Below are 21,194 nucleotides of genomic sequence, written 5' to 3'. Positions count from 1 at the left end.
CACAAAGCTGCTCTATATCCCAGAATCATGGAGGTCTATATTCAGATCCTTTGAGGCTAAAATAATAATAATAATATGCTGCAATTTAATTTTAATTGGGACTTTTTTGATTTTGGGTTAGAGATCAGTTTTATGCATTTTTTTATCTATACATGGAGGGTTATCAAACTAATCATCTTACTGTAAAAGCTGCAGATTGGCAGGAACAGGAACATATGCTAGCTCTTTGGCCTCGAAAAGGCTGCGTTGCTCCTCTGTGACGCTTTAAAAATTGCAATGAATCAAGTGTTTTCAGCAGGCTGTAACCTTTTCATTAGGCATTTTCCTGTTCTCCCTGCGTCTGATTTCCTCCACATGCTCCATTTCTCTCCTACTTTCCAGACACATGTAGGTTGACGGGTGACAGTAAATTGCCCACAGGTGCGACTGTGTTCACCTCTCGCCCAGTAAGAGCTGGGAAACATTCCAGTTTCCCACAACTCTCCACAGGACAAAAGCGGGCATCATTACAAAGGTTGCATTATGCATTGTGTGTTGCATCTGTGTGGTGTCAGCATCGTGCCCCAAATGAAAAGATGCAAGCCCGACGATTTTAATTGCGCAACAGCGGCTCATTAAATCTTTGAAATGCTACAGGCTAAAGGCTGATGTCAGCATATTTATCTGCTCGCAGCGTTTCCCATTAATAACAGAGACAGTGGCAGCAGGCCATGGTCTAATTTGTCTCACCAGTTTTATACACCGAAAACATTTTTGCACCTAAGCTCATAATGTCATTAAAAGACCGCTAATGTAGGGGGTTTGCCTCATTGCTTGACTACAAGTCTGTGCACATAGACTCGCTCAGCACCTTTTTACCACACTCTCTTTCACACATTAGCAACTTTACCTGCATGTGACAGTCGGACTGGCGTCAGGAGCACTAGGACAATTGCCACCATCATGGTACAAGTGTTAAAATTTTGTTTTTTTCTCACGCCCATCAACACCAGACACATCTTCTTCAGCTTAAGATACTGGGATTTAAAACATACAGTATATCGCTTGTGAGCAAAAAAAATAATGTTTTTTTGTCCATTTCATTCATATCAACCAATCCTTTGTTTACATTGATCCCGTGGATTATGATTGACATAGAGGAACAAAAAAAAAACATTGCCTCTAGGTAAAGTTTGTGCTTGGATCACAATACCGAATAAACACATACCGAATCAGGGCGGGGGAATAAGTTCAGACAATTTTAAATTTAAATTTTTCCCCCGGGGTTGTGATATTTGTACTTGGTTGCTGAACAAGAACAGCTAAAAGGAGCAGTTCCAAGTATTGGAAGTTCCGTGTTTTCAGTTATCCAGAGTTTTGAGAAGACAATTTTCAGTTTCTTCTGAGGCATGCTAATTTAATAACTTTTTAATCATTTAAATCCTTATATTTGGGATTCTGGAGGTCCTATCAGTTGCCAAAGTGTGAAAAAAGATGACTCACTCATGTTTTTGTGGTCCTCCTCAGTCAGTCAAGTACAGGAGATAAAACATGCAATGTTGCCTTCCGTGCTCATTGGGACATCACAAGATGATAAATTCCTCCGATTTGTCCATAAAACGCGCACAAGTGCTGGCGAGGGCAACGGTATACCAAAACCAGAAGTCCACAAAGTCCGAGAAAAGTTCTATTCTTCACAGTGCAGCACAGAGTTCTACACAAACTTCCAGCCTCAGTGGGATTTAGGACTTATATATGACGGCAATGTGTCTGCAAATAATCACTTTTCCAAAATGCTAACTGCTGTTAGCTCCCACTAGCCTCTATGGCGGATGTAATTTCCTGTCCCTTCGTTTTACTTCATTAGGACATCAGGGAACTAGGTTAGCTTGAAGAAATAGGATATAATATGGGACCTTTAAAAGCACATTGTATTGTACTCTTCTAACACTGTCCCCTTCAATTTAGATACACGTCAAACTGATGTGCATTGATTTGGATTTTTGTGGGTTATTGCCATGTGATACATTAGAATCATGACAAAAGCATATCTTCCAAATTCCTAAAGGGAATGGCACAAATATACTGTTTAAACTCTAGTCAGTCGACTGCACACACTGCTTGAATTACACTTATGAATATATAATCCACTACATAGCACCAACCTGTGTAAATAATTGTAATAGCAACGGCCTGTCTCTCCCCTTCTTCAACTTGTGGAACATGAACTCTAAATCAACCCTTCTCTCACATTTTTCTTTCCGCCCGTAAAATCCCAGGAGGAAACAACAGCAAATGTTCACATACGCCGACGTCTGATTTATGTAACCAATTCGCTGTTTTTATCATGACATTGTGACAGTACGCTGTGCTCGCTTTACCTTACATCCAAGTTCCTGTCAGCGTGCTCTTCTTATTGACATTCCCCAGGAATTTAAAGGCTCGGCAAGGTCCCACCCAAGAGCTATTAACATCTGCAGCGTTGCAATAAAAAAACTATTTCACAGTCAATATCTCAGATGCAAACACATAACTCTTCACGCATTTACGCAAAAAAACATAAATAAGTGAACTTCAGACCTCCACTGACATGCTTCCTGGTAGCAAAACATTTAGCAGTGGGAAATACTCCAAACTGGATCAGTTGTGAAACACTCGGTCAAGTCCCCGACTAGAACAAAGAACGGATACATGCAGATTTGGCGAATCAGGCAAATTGGCCATAGAGTTCAGCCTAATTTACACTCAAAATGCTTTGCCGTTTTTCTCTCTATTTCTTTTCTACACATATCTGGCCCCAAGCCTCTCAAACCCCCAACTCTCAACCATTTTTCCTAATTCTACGTCTCCCTCTTCCTTTTTCTTTTTTTTTTTAACTCGCCTCATTTCTCTCAGATTCCCTTTCCCCAAAACCCTCATTTGACTCTGATGTGGGCTCCCCCCCAAAAAAAACCCTCCCCCGTCAGTCTTTCCACCCATTTGGTGAACGATACTGCCATGGCATTGGTAAATACAACATAAACACAATGGGAATCAATTGCTTGTCTCTACTTTTATTCAGCTTGGCAGGCTTTTTCTCCTCCAGCTTTTTCCAAACAGTCAATTATTAACTTCAGCATGGAAACTGCTTATGTTATACCTTTCATCTTGTTCCATCCTGTATAAATACAGCACCATATGTAGCCTGGATCTGGGCAAATACTAACTGGTAGCGCATGACACAACCGTCCGCTCCCTTTTCATCCCGTTTTATTTCACGCCTATTGCTCTTGTTTGCTGTGCGTGCGCTGATTATAAGGAGACCCTAAAGGTATGCAGTACACATTCACCATTGAGAGAGTAGATGTAAATTCACTAGTGGCAACAGAAACACTGGATGCACATGCATTCCTGTAAAACAAGACGAAGCCTGCTTTAAGGTTTCTCAACCAAAAACAATTAAAGCAGTCAAGAGGAAATAGACTCAAGAGCAGAGAGAGATTTACAGTGGAATGATGGCACAGAGCTTAAAAAAAAGAAAAAAAGGTGCCAAGCAGTTGTGAGTGCATGGTAAAGCCCACCCCATAATATCGGACAAAAAGGGCATGGTATCCTAGCAACAAGCGGAAGGGAGAAGCTGTTTTGCTCTGCAGTGTCCTCTGTTGCTCCTGGATCTTCATCCTTGCATCTTTTCTTTCAGATGTTTTCCTCAACATCGTTTCTGAAGACACTTTAATCCGTCACGCAATACTTCTTCCTGTTAGGACACCCTGCTGGACCCTAATAGGGGCACTTTCATAAAGTGTGTAATGTACAGTGTTGTGTTCATCTTCTGAAGGGGTAGAGAGAGTTCCTCTGCTGATATGGTGGATTTCATACTGTATTCAGGGCTACGTGCCATGTATTTAAAAGAGAGGTGGGCAGAGAAATAAGATCCTTCTAACAAAGAAGCCCTCCCCTCAAAACCCTATGCCTTGCTTCCGAGAGCCATGATGGAACTGAAACATCAATGATTTATTCATTTTACATCTATTGTTGACCGAGAGGAGAGCAAGCGAGACACAGAAGATGTATAGGCGCTAACACACTGTAAAACATCTCCTGAAATCCCCCTTGGCTGACTTTTCTACTCAATTCATCTGAGTCGCTGTATGGAGACATCTACAGTGGGTTCATAGAGTTCACTCATGAGTCTAACCTCAATCAGACATCCAATAACCAATTGAAGATTTGAAATATCCTCAGCCTTATTAAGAGGGATTCACATATTTGTCAGTAACATGGCATTGTAATGTCCTGAATAGAGTTGTCACAATACCAAAATGAGTAACCACGGTACAATACCAGACAAAGTATCACGGTTACGGGTAGTATCACGATACCACAGCCTTTAGTATTATTATTATTATTATTATTATTATCATCATGTATTTTTTCAAGTTATAAATGCTTATTAATTACTTAAAATGTTGTTTGGTGCATGATAAACATAATACTGGTGAAGTAAGAATTAGAATGGCTTTAGTTCATAACTGGGTCAACAAGAGTACATGAACAAAAGCATATCAGCAATAAAAAAAAAAAAAATTAAGATGAAGTTAGAATGTATATGGTTGAAATTAAATAATCATAAATAATCAACTGAGGATAACAAAACCACTGTCAGGAACTGATTCCCTGTGAAAACTATATTTTTATGCATTTTCTATGTGCTTTATACTTTGACATCCTTTAACTCTTCATTCCTCAGCCTGTACACGGAGCCTATAGTCTAATATTAGCCAATGAGAAAAACAGGGGCATACAGGGCATACCGATATATCAGTATATCGAAATCCACGATATTACCGTTGCGTAGAATTTCTAGTACTGTAGGAACACTTACGAATTGGCACTGCAGTGTACCGTGGGAACCGTGGGTATGGTGCAACTCTAGTTCTGAAAGCTTTACAAATGCAGTTGTATGACTAACAATAATTGTTCAATTGCAAAACCCACAGTTTTAATTATTTAAAATATACATAACAAACTGTGGCAAAATTTAAGACAGGGGCTTCTGTTCTGATTCCACTGGCTGTAATGACTATTGACTTATCAACTAAGCCATTGCTAATCAACTTAAGTTCTGAGTTGATGAAACGACAAAAACAGTTTTTGCTTAAGTTTGAATAAGGAACACTATTTCCTTGTTTTTTTTCCCAGCTGGACAGCCTGTAGCGCAAGAGCCGGTTCATACTTTTTGCTTCCACATGTCTGCAGAGATCTGAGCTGAGACCTTCAGTACTGGTGCTTATAAAAGAACTTCTAAGCACCAGAATGTACTGACACTGAACTTTTCCCCAAAAACAGCAGCAGAGAAACAACACTATTTGACATCAGAACTAAAAAAGCCCACATGTTGGGAGGAAGATAGCAGAAGCAGGATGGCTATAATTGGCTGTCAGATGTGTCATCTCCTCTCAGTGTGTAAGTGAGAAATATGCTGCGCGATGCACTTTTGAACATGAATAACTCACTCCATTTGCCACACCAAATGTATAAGAAGCTGTTATGTCCATCCAGGCAGAAACTGAATGTAACTGAAACAAGCGAAGCTACATATACTGAATACTCTAAACCTAACACTCAAGCAGCCCATGTGTAATCTGACATTATCTGCTGAAGCCAGAGCTAACACCGGTGGAGTTACAGAGGATCGGAGGAAGACCCAGGGACATCTAGATAATCGTGTGGACATTCATGAGGAACATTAATGCCACCGCAAATATTCTCCAATACCATGAATATCAAATAACTGCAAAAAGATGAACAGATAAACGGTATTTGTACGTGTGCTCTCTCCCTCTCATCTATTAGGGCTGCCAGTCACCGACTTAATCGGACAAATTCCTTTTCCCGGAGCCTGCATTTTCATGTGATTATCAGCTTCCACCTAAGCGCTTTATGATTGTCACCGTCACACCACTGGAACCGAGCGCGCTGCCCTTGTTAGAGTTCAAATAAATAATGACTTTGATCAGCCTTTATAATCTGAGATATAGTCTAGTAAAGAGCAGTACTCTACATACATTTTTGATTGAATTTCAACAGCTGTTGCATTTGTCAAGAGAAGCATAACTTGGACTCAAAAGGGACAGATTTTTGTTTAATATAAGATGTGGAAGAAATGTTGATGATTATTCAATATTATCGATAGCACTGAGAGATGGAAACTGACCTCTGAACTTTTACCACGTGACTCAAATTCTTTCCATCTGTCCCATTTCCTCTTTATATACTTTATCCAAAAAACAACGTGGCATAATTACATCCAGAAAGATTTCGGTTACAGGTTTGACTGCACAGCCATCAAATGTAATTTGAAAAACCTGAGGATCTAACCATTGTGGGCAGATTAGAAAACTCTTGAACTCTTGAAGTATAAGTCTTTTAAGCCTATTCCCTATCACAATAAGGAAAAGTATGAAAGTATAGCTAAACTAAAAGAGCCAAGAGTCGACAGCCATGCTGGTGACAGTGAGAGGCTGTTTGCTAAAAGTTTCAGAGACCAAACCATCCTTGTAAAAAAAAAAAAAACGCTACACTGACAGATGGCCACAGTGGCATTCATGTGGGGCATTAATAGAAAAGAAGGAGGAGGGCTGCAATCCATTCTTCACTGCAGCAGTAGAATTAAAAGTTCCCCAGTTCAATTATTGACATATTTAGCAAAGCAAGAAACCACACTGATCCCACACACAATACACTTTCTCTTCAAACAATCGTTTCAACTACTGCTTCTTTATAAACTACTCAAAAAAGACCAGAAACAATGAGTAATGTCTGTCTCAGGCCCATCCCTAAATTTCGCCATTTTCAGCAGTTAAAATTTGCCTGGCAAGAGGAAACTGAGCATCTAGAATAGCAAAGCTGTTACCTGAAACCATAGCAAAAAAAATAAAAAATCCCCCTGCAGATGGAGGAACAACATTGACACTGTACAATTCATTCCAGATGCTCCAGTTGACCGAACAAGCTTCACATTATCTCATTCCTCTTGAAACGCCGCGGCCAGAGTTATACTTGTTGAAGGCATTCCAGTTACACAAAGCTATAACTATGACTCTCTCACTTTTTTATTTTTTTTTCCAAAGCAGCAGAACTGGATTTCTCGTAAGCGAAGGCAATCGCACAAACTAGGAATGTCTTTAAACCTTTAAACTAATGAGCCATTCCATGTGGGACCAACCAAAAGTGGTGCAATGGCCACGTTTTAGGCGACAATGTGTAACAGAATCAACCAGTAACTATTGTGACATCACTATTTAAATGGTGGAAAGGTGAACGCGTCTGCTGACTCCAGCGTCACAGGAACCCAGGGGCAGAAAGCTGACAGGCCAGAAAATCCAGATGAACACCTTGTTCCTCCCAGGCCTCGAAAGCAGCTGATGAAGGGGTGTTCTGCCTAGAAGTTGCTGACTTTTGGCAACCTGGGACCATTCCACAGTCGAAGGTCACAGACTATGTCGCATAGACAAAACTGAACTGCTGACTGTGACTTTATAGAGCAGTCCCAGATGGGTATTTGTCACCGGATCCAGTTACTTGTTTGAATTCCCTGCCGAGCCTGTCCTTTGCATTTTAATCATCTGTTTAGAGCTTGTCCCATCTGATATATGACACAGATCAATAAAGCTTTTTTTGCTTGGTGAAGTGCTCCCCAATAAAATTAACTTTAGCCCGTCAAGGACAAGCTGACAATGGAGAAGAGAACAAGCGAAGAACATGCCTTTGTGAAAACCTCATTCACAGTAGCCCAGCAACAATGCAGAAGGCATTCTTTAAAGTCTCACTTAAAATCAGCCAAAACTTAGTTAGGAAATAGGTGTAACTTCAATATGTTATTAATAACTTTTGTGTCGGTTATACTATACTGTCTATCTAGTCAATTTAAGTCACAACCAATCAACATGTTCAATCATCATGTAATGTGTAATTCTGAGTCTAAGTAACTGTAATCTCATCATCCCATCTCTAGTCTAATCTGTTAATCTGTCCCAGAAGACACGATATCAGCAAAATCGCAAGATTTAGACTTGTAATAATCCATAAGTTATACAACAATAATCAAATACTGGAATCTTGAGTCCTCCTCGGCTCTTTTAAGACATAATAGCCTATTTGTTTGGTTTAATGGAGAACAACTTTACTGTCTTGGTTCACTCTCAACACTAACAATAAAGTAACAACTGAAAGTAAAACTGGTAACGGATTAATTATGAGTGTAATGAATGTGCAACTTTAACCACACCCTGTTCATTTTGTATGTGTGGGTTGTTTTAAAGCAGCAGACACACACACACACAGACACAGACGTACATAAAGCATGTGTGCATACACTCACACAGAGCGCTGACCTTGCTTTGACTGGCATTATTCTGCACGGGTCAACCAGCATAGAGGCCAACAATGCCGAAAAAAAACCTATCCCCATCCCCCTGTCCTTCACTTGCCTCCGCTTCGGTGACTCCGAGGCTAAACATGGGTGCCGTCCACCATTGCCCCACTGATCATTGCTGTTGCCTAGGCAACTGAGCAACCCAGCCCCTTCCAGCCCGCTGCCCAATAAACACAAAAGAAGGACATCCAAAGACATCAGTAGAGTTGTAGAGAGAGACACAGTGAGTCATGAGAAATGCTTAAATATTGGTAGGATTGCCGTTTTTGACATCAGCAAACAGCTGCACCATTATACAATCCAATAGTTGTGACCACGCAAACATAACCGCATGGGTCACTTGCTGAAAAACATTTTTCTTGGTGAAAAGCCACCACTTTAGTTCAAATAGCAGGTCCATATCCACGTGTGCAAGGCTCATGCTGGCTCAATAACCTCATTCTGTCGACTGAGCGTTGTGTTGATGGGAATGAACGGGCGGTGGCTCAGACAAACGGCTTCATAGGAATTGAAAGAGAATCAGATGCAGATGGAAGGTGAGTGGAAGACGGGAGAGGCGGAGTCTGCGCGGTAACCGAAGACGCAGAGGAAGTAAAAAGTTCAAAAAGTGACTGGGACACGCACGCTTCCTATTGTTTTCCATGCTCCTGTTCCTCTCTTGTTCCTGCTGTGTCACTAAGGAGAGAGACCCACTTCCTCTTTTGTAAATCCAGGAATGTGGGACGTCCTGACAGGGCCGGCTTCTCATTCACAGTACACAGCAAAGAGTTCTCCTCTTGGCTCTTTCTCTCAGACATTACTGCATGTGCATGTTTGTGTGTGTGTGTGTGTGTGTGTGTGTGTGTGGGTTTCTAGTCCATTATCTAAGTTATCAGCTGACCTGGCCTCATTCAGACAAGAGTGCTGAGAAACACAAGACAAACAAACAGTGCACTCAAAGCGTACCAGTAACTCTCACTACTCACTCAGTCGTTACGTTTCCATACAGTTAGATTCACCATTAAATAGTCCTTGTTACAGCCATGGGTGGGGATACATTTATTAATGAAGTGTTTCCGACTGAAACTATACATGCTATAGTAGTCCAACATCTATTCAGTATAATATCAGTCAGATTAAAGTGTCGTTTTAAAGCCGATTTTAGACTAACAAAAATAATACTAATGTCATGTAAAAATGTAAATAGTTTATAGACCTGCAATTTCAGTTTTGTCAAAGTTGTGTATATCTAGGCAAGTAGAAGATCTTTCACCACCAAAGAGGCCGTTTCAGAGCAGTTGTTTTTCCCTTTTCATTTTTTTCCTCAAAGCCACCACGGAAGTATTGCCATTTATGAGGAGTATAAATGTAACCAGGCATTGGGAGAACCCAAGTCTTCATCTTAGAGAACACAGCAACATGAATCAAAGTGTAGACAAACAGGATATTCATGACAAAAACATCCTATTTCTGCTCAAACGCCCATTTTCTTCTTCTCTTTTTTTTTTTGCCTCAGACATGCCACACAATGACTTGAAACCACAGCCAAGAGGAAAACACAATTGTGTTGTTGATCCACTAGTTTCCTGTGATACAAGAAAGCAGCCCATGTAGTTAAGTGCCAAAGCTGACAAACTCGCAGGCTGTGATTTATTGATTGATGTTTATTCAAGGATACTCAACACTCGACTCATTATTTGAAGAAATAAAAGCATTGATAAATATTCTTGGAGAGATGAAAAACAAAGTAAACAACTGCTTTGATTCTTTCACATAAAACGTGACCCTAGTCCGTCTCTTCATTTAAGCCTACGCTCTCTAGAGTGACGAGCTTCATCTAGAAACGCACCTTGCAGGAAGAAGCACTGACTCATTTGGATTTCACAAGAAATACGCACACACAGATACTGTTGGCCGACTGGGAGGGCTGGTTCTACAGTTTCAAGTTGAGCTTTTAGGTCATGTCACTCCCCAAGGGTAAAAGAAAAGGAAACTAAGAAGACGAGTGAGTTAGAGAGAGAATAGTCTGAAAATAAGAGAGAGGAGTGAGTTCACACTCAGGCTAGCTTTACACGACAGTGATCTGAACACAAACTGCAAAAGTGGCATTGCGTTCCCACTTTTTATTTCACGTTTAAACGATCGTCTTTGGGTGGAAATCTGCATGCACACGGTGACGCAAAAGTGCGTGAAATTTGATGTAGTATGCATGCCAGGTGGCTAGGTGGCACTGTGAAGCACTGCAATACAACAAAACCAGGAGCGTGTGCATGCGTTGAAACTACCTTCTACTTCTCTCTTGAAGCGCGAAGCCACAGTCGAAAACCAAAACATTAACTCTTGAACATGACTCCTGGACAGGTATCAGAGCAGTTAAGGCAACTTGAATGTCCGACTGATGGATATAATCCGACATGTTTGTTGTCGTTTGGCTGTACTGCACATGGATCTGACGTCAACGCGTACAGGAGGATAGCCAGCGTGAGCAGCTCAGAGCACACTTTTGCGTTTGCAACCCTTTAGACGAGAACGCGACGGTGGAGTGTTTTTAAGATTTCCACTCTGGAGGGTGGGTTACATTTTTTTGCGTTTTTAAACCCCAAAAACGCCTTTGCCGTCTAAACGAAAGGCACATCTTTCACCCGGGAGCGTTGTCGTGTAAAGCCAGCCTCATTTACTGCACACACACACACACACACAGGTAAGTTTTGAACAATTGAACAAGATTTGAGTGACTCAATTAAACCTAATTTAAAGCCAAGTGGGTACATTTGAACAGTGACTCAGACTAAAACACACACAAAAACATGTTGTGTCAGGAACATTACAATATACTCAAGAGAACAAGCATAGGAGGCCTTTATTAATGTGAAACACATCTCCAGTGAATCACTAAACCCCTTTAACTGGTTTCTGAAACCCAGAGGCATCTGAACAGACTTTTGCCCTCTTCCATTTGCAGGCATTTTTGGATGTGTTGTCATGCGTTTCGTGTCTGAGAACAGCCTGTTAAATTTGGATGTTCAAATCACTTGGTGCCGTTCATCTCAATCATCACAATAAATCTCCAATAATGAATGAATATCCTGAGTGAATGCTAAACAGAGAAACATCTCTGTAAAACATGCAAAGCAGTTAGTCAGACATCTTAAAGTGTGTTTGCACAATGTATAAATATTATAAAGTTATACTTTATACTGAACATTTTAATTATAGACTGCAACGGAGGAAAATGATAATAATAGTTATTGTTTTATCGCCCAGGTGGCACAGCTCATCATCTGCTCCTTCCATTCTAGATAATCTTGCCCTCAGTTTTCTCAAAGTTTACCGCAGTTATAGTTTAGCATTTCATTTGCATTGTCAGCTTCTCAATAATGAAGGTTCACTCGTCTCCAGCTGTCAACAGCAGCTGTGCTAAACTCACCACCTCACTGGGGTTTAAAAAATAAACACACACGTTGCACACAATAAGTAAAGGATTAAACCACTGCATCAATTTAAAGCTACCCTCTGCTGACTAACCACTTACTAAACTAGTATTTATTCCTCTCACCTTTGTGTCACATACTTGACAAAAGGCATGTGGCACTAACCAGTTTCACTACATTAAAAGCAGCTGTACAATATTGAAAACGGTTCAATCATAAATGGTTTACACCGAGACAGTACTTTACTTTACTTTATGGCAGATAAAGCCCCACTACTCATTGAGAGCAGATGAGTGTCAAATGCAACAGGTTTCCAAAGTGGTACAACAGTAATATGTTGACGTCAGTGCACATATTTCTCTTCACCCTCGTCTGAGAGTCTTCACTCTTTGTAGTTCATAGAAACATTGTTCCCCTAAAGTCATTTGGCAGCTAAAAGGCCACGGGAATGTGTGAGCGTCTGTTTAAGGTCAACAAGTATTATTGCGGAGAGGTTCCTAATCAGTTCATCTGGACAATGTCAAAGCACCACTTTGGTGTCTAGCTTGGCCACTCTGTCTTAATCACATGAGGCTTTACTCCGTCTGTGCAGCCACTATAAGGGGAGCCTAATGCTAGCTCTCTGTGACAGCATCGTATTACACACGGTCTTTTGACTGGAATTGGGTTCCAGACCACCACAAGTGAGCGCAGACGTTGAGAAGTCAGGAGATAGAAGTCACTGTTTAAGGCTATGAAACACAATAAGGCTCCAATACAGCCCCTGCTGCTCTGTCTTTTTATTTCCACAGAACAGAATTCCTTGCTCCCCTTACACATTACAGCACACACCCAGTCCAAGTAAACACGCATATACACATAGCTATGCCCAAGAGAGGGGGGAGTGGGGGTTGCCAGCAATGTCAACGCACAAGAAATTCAATTAAGCAGACAGCAGGATGCCTTCGAAACCCAGCCTCCTTTGTGCTGAATATGCCCTCGAACGGTCCCCACCACTGCACCCCCAAGCTTCCCAGCCAACCCCTTACAGCCATTCAGCCACTCCCCCACCAAACCCCATTGAGGGTCCTTTGCTGGGTTCTCTTTTATCCGTTCCTCTCACAGTGCCCCAGTTGCCTCTAAAGAAATGGAAATCTTCCAGAGACGCACTAGCCAAGAAGATTAAAATCATAAAATGATGGTATGAAACATAAGCCTGCAGCTCAGTCAAGTTGGTTTTACACCATGGACACCAAAACTCATTTCATCCTCCTCCTCTCTTCCCATCTGTGTGTGCCTGGCGCCCGCACAGATGCTGTTCATTTAGCACTCGAGTGTCAGTCCTCAAGCATGTCTCCTAAATGCCCAAGGGAGCCACTGGCATTTGGACAGCATTAAATAAAGCCACTCAGTAGAAGACCTCACACCGCGACCAGATCTGACCTCGCAACATGGTCTCTTAACTCGGGTTTCAAACAGCTATGAGAGTGAATCAGAGCTATAGAAGAAGATCACTTTCTCACAGCTCAGGCCAGTAGAGGTTAGCTTCCACCTGCAGGCGATTACAGTTTACATCCGAGGTTTGCAGAATTATTCATTGCAGTGATGAAACACTTGTTTGATCGTACCGTCATTCGACTTGAGTAACAGTAGATTGGGATCATGTAGCGCTGCTTTGTTGTCGCTTTAAAAATCGACTGACATCTTAGTTTATTTCTCTCCGCGTGGAGCTGTTTGCAATTATATCAAAGCCAGGAGTAATTGTGATGCTCAGCTTTACTGAAGACCAGATAACATCAATTCCATTACCAATGCAGCAGTGTGTACAATGAAATAAGAAACGTCCCATGTGAAGCGGGCCAACACGTTCCTGTGTATCTGTATATCATTGTTGGTGATGAGCGGCACACTGAGCCAGAGCCTCAGGGGCGCACAATGTCAAACACGCATCCAGCAAAGCGGGCGGCTTAGATTGGCGCTGCAGACACAACACTGATGTTACATAATTATAGCAAAGTAGTGCCAAAAAATTAGAGTGTTCGCAGAAGTGTTTGTGTGTTTTCCAGGTTAAGAGTTATCTCAGCTTTCCCTTGCACGCATTCATACATTTATATTGTTGATCTTCCGTTCTGTTTTGACTATGTGCAATTCCAGTGAAGCCCAACGGACAACATGTGACCTGTCATCTGATTGGGAGCTGTTTGCGCTGAGCTCTAATATGGCGATGCCGCCCTGTCTATGTACACATAAAAGTATTCCCTTTGCCAAATGGATCATAGGGAGTGATCAGCCCATGTGCTCGCTAGACGAGGCTTAGTATCCTCTTGTTAAATGCCATTTTCATCCCAGCTTGCAGCTTTCAGGCGTGTATTTAGGTTTTTAAAAAGTGGGACATTGATTTCTAGTCCCATGCAACACATTTCAGGGCCCTAGGCAAAAACACAAGTGCTCTTCAGCGACAAAAGACAACAATTATAATCCTCAAACAACCCGAAAAACATGTTTTTGCTCGAGCTACCATCCAAAGTCTGTTGAGATAAGTCTGCTTCCTTGAGGACCCTGTGTGCAGTGACCTAAATCAGTGCAGATTCAAACGACAATGTAGCGTGAGACCGAAAAGGCCACTTAAGCATGCCGTCTGACCACTCTGTATGCGTGTGTGTGTGTGTGTGTGTGTGTGTGTGTGTGTGTGGGAGAGATAATCACCCCAATCAAGACTGTAAAGTGCGATTACAGACCCCCCCCCCGCCATGTTAATACTTAGCACCAATATTGATCAGCATATGTTGTCTCTGCAATCACATGGTGACTGTAAAACTGACTTTCTGACTGTATTATGTACATATGAGTGATGAAACCAGGAAGAGGAATACAGATGTAATAGGCTCTTGTGGTCACAAAACGGGTTTCTTTGCTTTTGTAGACATATTAATAATATACTTCAGTGGTGTCAGCCGAAGAGAAATAACTCACTGGTTTGGACACACTGTGTGGATCTGTGTCAACTTGAAGTTATCTCGTCATTTCAGTCTGAGATTGACTTAAAGTGAGCGGCTATTCTGAAGCTTGTGTTGTAAAGGCTTTACGAAGGTCCCAGTCTTGCCTCGTACAGACACATTTGTTACTGACGACTCAGGATATTAAATCAAGATCAGCTGAGACAAGAGTAATTTGTACAAAGCATTACAGTAACTTGACGCCACCACTAACCTAAAGCAGTTTGGATGTTTTGTCATTTGATATCAGTCACTGGTTTTACATACTTTAACGCAAGCCCAACCAAAATTAACAATGTTAAATTTATGGGGCTGATACCAAATTGTAACTTGATCTTGTCTTGGTCTTTTTACAATAGGGTCTTAGTCTTAATTTGGTCTGATTTGCTTAAAGTCTTGGTCTTAGTACACTCTAGTCTTTGTAATTGGTCTTGGTTAGTGAGGTCTATCTGAAACTCATATCAAGCTTCATCTTGTGAAGCCTGGACAAAGTGTACCATTGTTGTTTGTTGACAGGTGGATGTTGTGTGTGTACTCACCATTAAGTCCATTGGGGATGCTTCTGTGATGAGGTGCCGACAGGTCATCCATGGACCTCCTCATGGTGGGGCCCAGCTTACTGCTCTCTGAAGGCTTGTGTATGTGGTTGTGATTGTGGTGATCGGGGCTGCCGGCACTACCTGTGCTGGACGTGCTACTCCCGTCCCCAACATCCCTGACCGTCCCGGTGCCCCCGTTCAGATTGGTCAAACTGGACTGGCTGTCTATGGAGCTCCTGGACCCTGCACCGTTCCTCTCCTCGTCCAGCATGAGGATGATCTCCTTCAGCTCAGAGTTCTCCCTCAACACAGTCTCCTGGTTGGCCTCAAGCTCTTTCAGCTTCATCATGTAGGCGCCCACCTCCTTCCACATGGTGCTGGCAGTGTAGCGGCCGAAGCGCTGCCACTCTCGGGACAGCTTCTTGCCCTTCTGCCGGTCATCGTCCAGGAAACAGCAGAGCTCCCGCAGCTCCTGGTTGTCGTCCTGCAGCTTCTGGTTGACCTCCTTCAGGTTGCGGATCTCGTGCAGGTGCACCTGCAGCCTCCGGTTGATGTCTTTCATCATGTTCCCATGCTCGATCATCAAGTTCATTTTCTCGCTGTCGACCTTCCTCAGCCTCCGGAGCAGCTCCTCTTTACCGCACCGCAGCAGCTCCTCGTCCGTCAGCTGGCTCAGGTCATCCGTCGCTCCCTCGGACAGGTTTTTAGCCATGTTCTGTCTTGTGACTGCGAGTCTCAGTTAGTTAAAAAAAAATTTAAAAATAAAAAGGGCGGCTTGAAAGTTACCGATCACAACTCATTTAACCGACCCTCAGTTGCGAAATTGAGTAAAAGAAAGAACACATTGTACAAAAAGTATAGCTTTTACCCTCTGTTTCAACAGGCCGATGATAACAATGTTATTGTGATGCTACAATTTTAGTTTTTCTATCTCAGAAACTACAACTCGTGTTCACGCGCCGTCAACAACGAAAACACATGGTTATTAATGAACTACCAGTGATTTGCAAGCAGGTCCAATCAGGTCAGTGAACGCACCGCGGTCCATCGCTGTGTCCATTGAGCGGATGGATAAACGCACTAAAACTGGACGTTTTGATAATAATGTGACGCGAAAGCGGCCGAAAACTACAGAGTAAACACTGTACCGAAGCAAACCTTCCTTTCCTATTCTGTTTTTAGTTTTCCCGAGCGCGTGTCCCGGTCACCGGCGGTGCTCGGCTGAGTCTCGTCACCGAGCCGCTGTGTTTACACACGGACTCACTCAGGGTTTTCCTCCCGGTCTGTGGCAGCTCGGAATTAGCAGAGGGTGTCCCCCCCCCCCTCTCTCTCTATCTTTCTTCGTCCTCTCCCTCCTCCTCCCCCTGGTCCTCGTTGACCAAACACTCGGGTTTGAAATGAGTCCAGAGGATTTGTGAGGAGACAGCCAATCACGACGGAGCAGAGAGGAGAGCAGCAGGTAGAGGAGCAGAGGAGGAGACGCTTCACAGGACTCAGGCTCGGCCCTCTTAAAGCAACAGCCAGAGCTGCGTTCACACACACAAGGGAAGGAAAAAAACACACATTTATCATTATTTAATATACAGTCTATAATAATGAATAAAAGCATCACATAAACAAACACACATGAGCAAACAGTGAGCAGTTATGCTAATAGTTTAATTCATCATAACATTTAAGGAGATAAGATCTTTTTTAAGGTCAATTTTTTTTTTTTTTACTTTTTTTTATCCAGGAGATGTCGTGGTCATCCATTGGTACTATTGCCTTATTATATTGTTACTTTATTTGTTAGTACTGTAATTTCATGTTAAAATAAATACGTCTTTAAATGTAATATAAATATCAAAACAGAACTGGACTGTATGAAACAGTGATAGAGATAGGTATCATGACTTTATTTTTATTAAAAAAAAAAATACATTTAAATATTACCTAAAAACACAAGGCACACATTAGATTATATAATTAGTTAATTAATCCCCCCAAAAAATAAAGCAATACATTGCTCTGCAAGAAATGTAATTTATGTGCAAACAAAATCTGACCCCTACTTAAAAGTATGAGCTCAGTGCAACACGATCACTCCTCGCTTTCCACTAATCTATTAATAAACATAAATCAACATTCTCCTTCAATTCAAACAGAGAAAACTTTGCAATTTTAATTCTCCAAATATGAATTAACAGGTGCTTTTCAGCTTTCTTTGCTGTGTCACAGCGCCCTCTTGTGTATTAGGTTGGTAAAAACCCAACACTAATAATATTAGTGTTGGGGGTTTTTTTTATATATTATATAGAATTGCAAAAGTTTCTTCTGTGATTTAATTGTATTTCTTATGAAAACAAGGCAAATTCAGTATTGAAGGAAGAGAAGTTGCAGCTCAGCACATGAGGTGATCATTTGTTTTCTTCATATCAACTTTTCAGTTACATGAATAAGAATTATACTTCATACATGCAATTATTAAAAAATGAAGATGAAAACCATTCAACAGTGTGAATAGATTTTGCAGCTGATTGTACTGCAAAACTGATTGTACTTTTAAAGGTTTTCACTTTAAAAGATAAAATTAGTAGAATTTCTGCTTTTTAATCATCTAAAGGTGTAATGTTTTTGTTTAGTAGTGCAATTACATTCACCAAAACACTATTTAAATCCATAGAAAGGCAACACACAAGTTCATTTTGATTGCCTTTTAATGACTTCATCCGTCCCTGGGCAACAAATACTCACAATAATGATAATATAAAAGACAGCACATTGGCTAACTCATAAAATTACCAAACAACACATTTCCCATGACTCCACACTACTTCCTGACATAAATACATTGCATTATAAAAGAGTATAGAGCTCTGGGCCCTGTGGACCTAATATCAACGGGGATCGAGCATGTTATCGCACAACAGACAGAATGAATAAATCTGACCGCTATGACATCTTCAACCGTCTGATCAACTTTCTCTCATACCTGCTAGTCCACCAAATGCTCAGACGTCCCAATAAAACCTTGAAAAACACTAGTAACATTTCAAAATAGTAAATCTAGTCTGTTTCATTTTACGCAACAGATTTCTCACCATACAACCAACACTTAGAAAGGAGTCTTGAAGATACATCCTCTTTACATACCCCAGACAAATTGGTTCAGACATGTCTTACTAATGACTCATTCTGGAATTCAACCCACACACACATAAACATGATGTTTTGACGAAATGAAAGGAGTGCCTCGTTCTTAAAGCCTCAGTTATGTTCCAGAGTACAGAGAGGAGGACATGGGTTACAGCGCGCTAGTGCAGGAATGGATGAAAACGGACAAGGACAAGCATCATAAATACTGTCCTCCTCTCGACCAGATCTGATTTTCTGGCCCTCAGAGTCTCCAACACCAGAGAACACACCCAGCTCCAATGATGCATATATGGCTCAAAGGTTAATAGTTGGTGTACACCACAGTAGTTAGCATTGCTGCAACAAGAGGGAAGGACACTTCAAATAAAACATAAAGGGTTCTACCATCAGTAGTAAAGGTAGAGAATACATGTCATGCTCACAAGTTCATCAAGGATCTTTTAGTCCGAATGCAAAACATGTAAGCCACTTACGACTGTGTATATCATTTATAGATGTAAGAAAACATACTGTATTTATTCTATCAGGTACTGTATTTATACATTGGGAAATATTCTGGACCAAATGTGGCAAACTCAAGGCCCGGGGGCCAGATGTGGCCCGCCATGTCATTTTATGTGGCCCGCGAGTGATTAATTGGTCTTAATAATCTGTGCTAAAATAGGTCTATGCTGCTTTAAGACGTGCGTTGACCATAAACTACATTTCCCACAATGCATGGCGATTGTGTTAGCCGCAAAGTGACGGCACCGCCACTAGATCGCAGTGTATCATTGTATATGCATCATGTGACGAGTGAAATTGAATAAGTAATAATACAGAAAGTTATTTAGGAATATGTTACGTAGTAGTTACCTTTATTTTACATTATATTAGGTTACATTTATTCTGTATGACCGTTACATCTGGCCCTTTGAGGGTAACCATGATGCTGATGTGGCCCTCAGTGAAAATCCGTTTGACACCCCTGTTCTACACAGTGGTTGTGTTGTATTTAAGCCTCCAGCCGCGAGTTGGCATCAAACCTTTGACCGTCTTCCACCTCCTCTCACACTCATTTCACAACAGAAAGCCTTATTTTCAGTGAAGATTATATAACAGATTATTTAAAGGTTAAAAGGTCATCTCACTTTGCTCATAGTGCTCCTATGTATCACAATATATCATATCATTACACCTGTATCAGAATATGTACCAAAACACAGCCCTAGTAAACCATACTATCTTACCAAAGGAAACACACAACTTAATGTGAGTCACATCATCTCACCTACTGTGATTGAGTGTCAAATGAAGAACAGAAAATAAAATGTATTTATAAAAGAAGATTGGCACTTATTATTGTGCTATCTTCAAAAGCAAATACCTTGCATGTTTTAGGACACGACTTTGGCACATCCTGGAAACTGAGGTTTTGTTTTGAACGTCAGCACACAAACACAAAATGCTAAACAGACCCGTTGGCCGAGTTCCTTGAAGCTCGGTTGCTCCCCAACAAGTTGCTGTTTGTAAACGTCTGCTAATCGCGATGCAGATCTCGTTTCGCGACAGCGTTCCGAGCTGCGAATTACCTCAACTAAAAATCCCTCCAACCACACAGCTTGTTTCATTTCAGATCACTGATACACATAACTGACGAGGAGAAGGCCTGAAAGACCTGACCACACACCTTACAGAGTCTGATGTCAAACCAGAAGCTCTGAGTGGGAGTGAGTTAAAAAAGAAAAACATATACCTAAGAGAAACAGACTCACGTCCTGAGTGGTTTAGCTGATTCCTCTAAAGATGCATTTAACACCGTGACACAGCTGAGACTACAGGATTACAGTCCATGCACTTAAGAGTTAAAGATGGCAAGAGAGTGTTGTCATGGTGATCGATTGGTTAAAATCTTATTTAAGCCCTCTGCATTATGGGAATACAAACATACACTGGTGTAAAACAGCACCTATGTCAAAACTATGTCCTAACAAATACAGTTATACATTATTATTGTGATATAATAATAGTGTGATGTATTACAAACAATTACTCTTTAAACAACAGCAGTATATGGAAATGCTTGTCTTGATCACTACTGGCTGCAGTATAGACCAGTGTTTCCCAAACCTGGTCCAACACACCTGATTCAAACGAAGGTAGTACAATTAAAGGGGACATATTATGCAAAATCAGCTTTTTAATAATTTAAATCCTTATATTTTGCCATCAGTTGGCAAAGTGTGAAAAAAGATCGCCCACTCATGTTTTTGTGGTCCTCCTCAGTCTAAGTACAGGAGATAAAACACATGATGTTGACTTCCGCACTCATTGGGACGTCACGATGCGCTAAATTCCTGGAATTGTTGTGTTGCGGAGCTCCGCTTTGTCCACGCGAGAGTGCTAGCAAGGGCAACGGTATCCGAAAACCGGAAGTCCGCAAAAAGTTCTGTTCTTGGCTCCACAGTGCAGCACTACAGTCCTACACAAACTTCCAGCCTCAGAGGATTTATCTGTCCAGTGGATACATGTTATATATGACGGCAATGTGTCTGCTAGAGCCTGCAAATTATCACTTTTCCAAATGCTAACTGCTGTTAGCTCCCAGTAGCCTCTGTGGCTGATGACATTTCCTGTTCCTTAAGTTTCGTTTTACTTTTCTTTTTTTTCTTTTTTTAAAGGTGGACCTAAAGAGATACTACTAAACCGAGTGTTCTGAACAGAGCTGTTTTGGCAGGGTGTTTGAACTGCTGTGGTG

The 21,194-nt window shown here is 41.4% G+C and overlaps 1 protein-coding gene across 1 annotated transcript in view; it reads right to left on the bottom strand.

Annotated features, from left to right (window-relative positions):
* ccdc85cb (coiled-coil domain containing 85C, b) overlaps window positions 1–16,031 on the bottom strand; it is a gene marked incomplete at both ends in the record, with an annotated part of 44,703 nt that extends 28,672 nt beyond the window's left edge. The window contains one exon of the mRNA XM_083898734.1: window positions 15,320–16,031. Coding sequence (XP_083754860.1) covers window positions 15,320–16,031 — 712 coding nt within the window. The remainder of the gene's footprint in view (window positions 1–15,319) is intronic.
* Window positions 16,032–21,194: the final 5,163 nt, after the last annotated feature.

This window comes from Microchirus variegatus (genome assembly GCF_963457635.1).
Source record: "Microchirus variegatus genome assembly, chromosome: 12".
Classification (NCBI taxonomy): domain Eukaryota; kingdom Metazoa; phylum Chordata; class Actinopteri; order Pleuronectiformes; family Soleidae; genus Microchirus; species Microchirus variegatus.
This window is presented reverse-complemented; position numbering and strand designations above follow the sequence as displayed.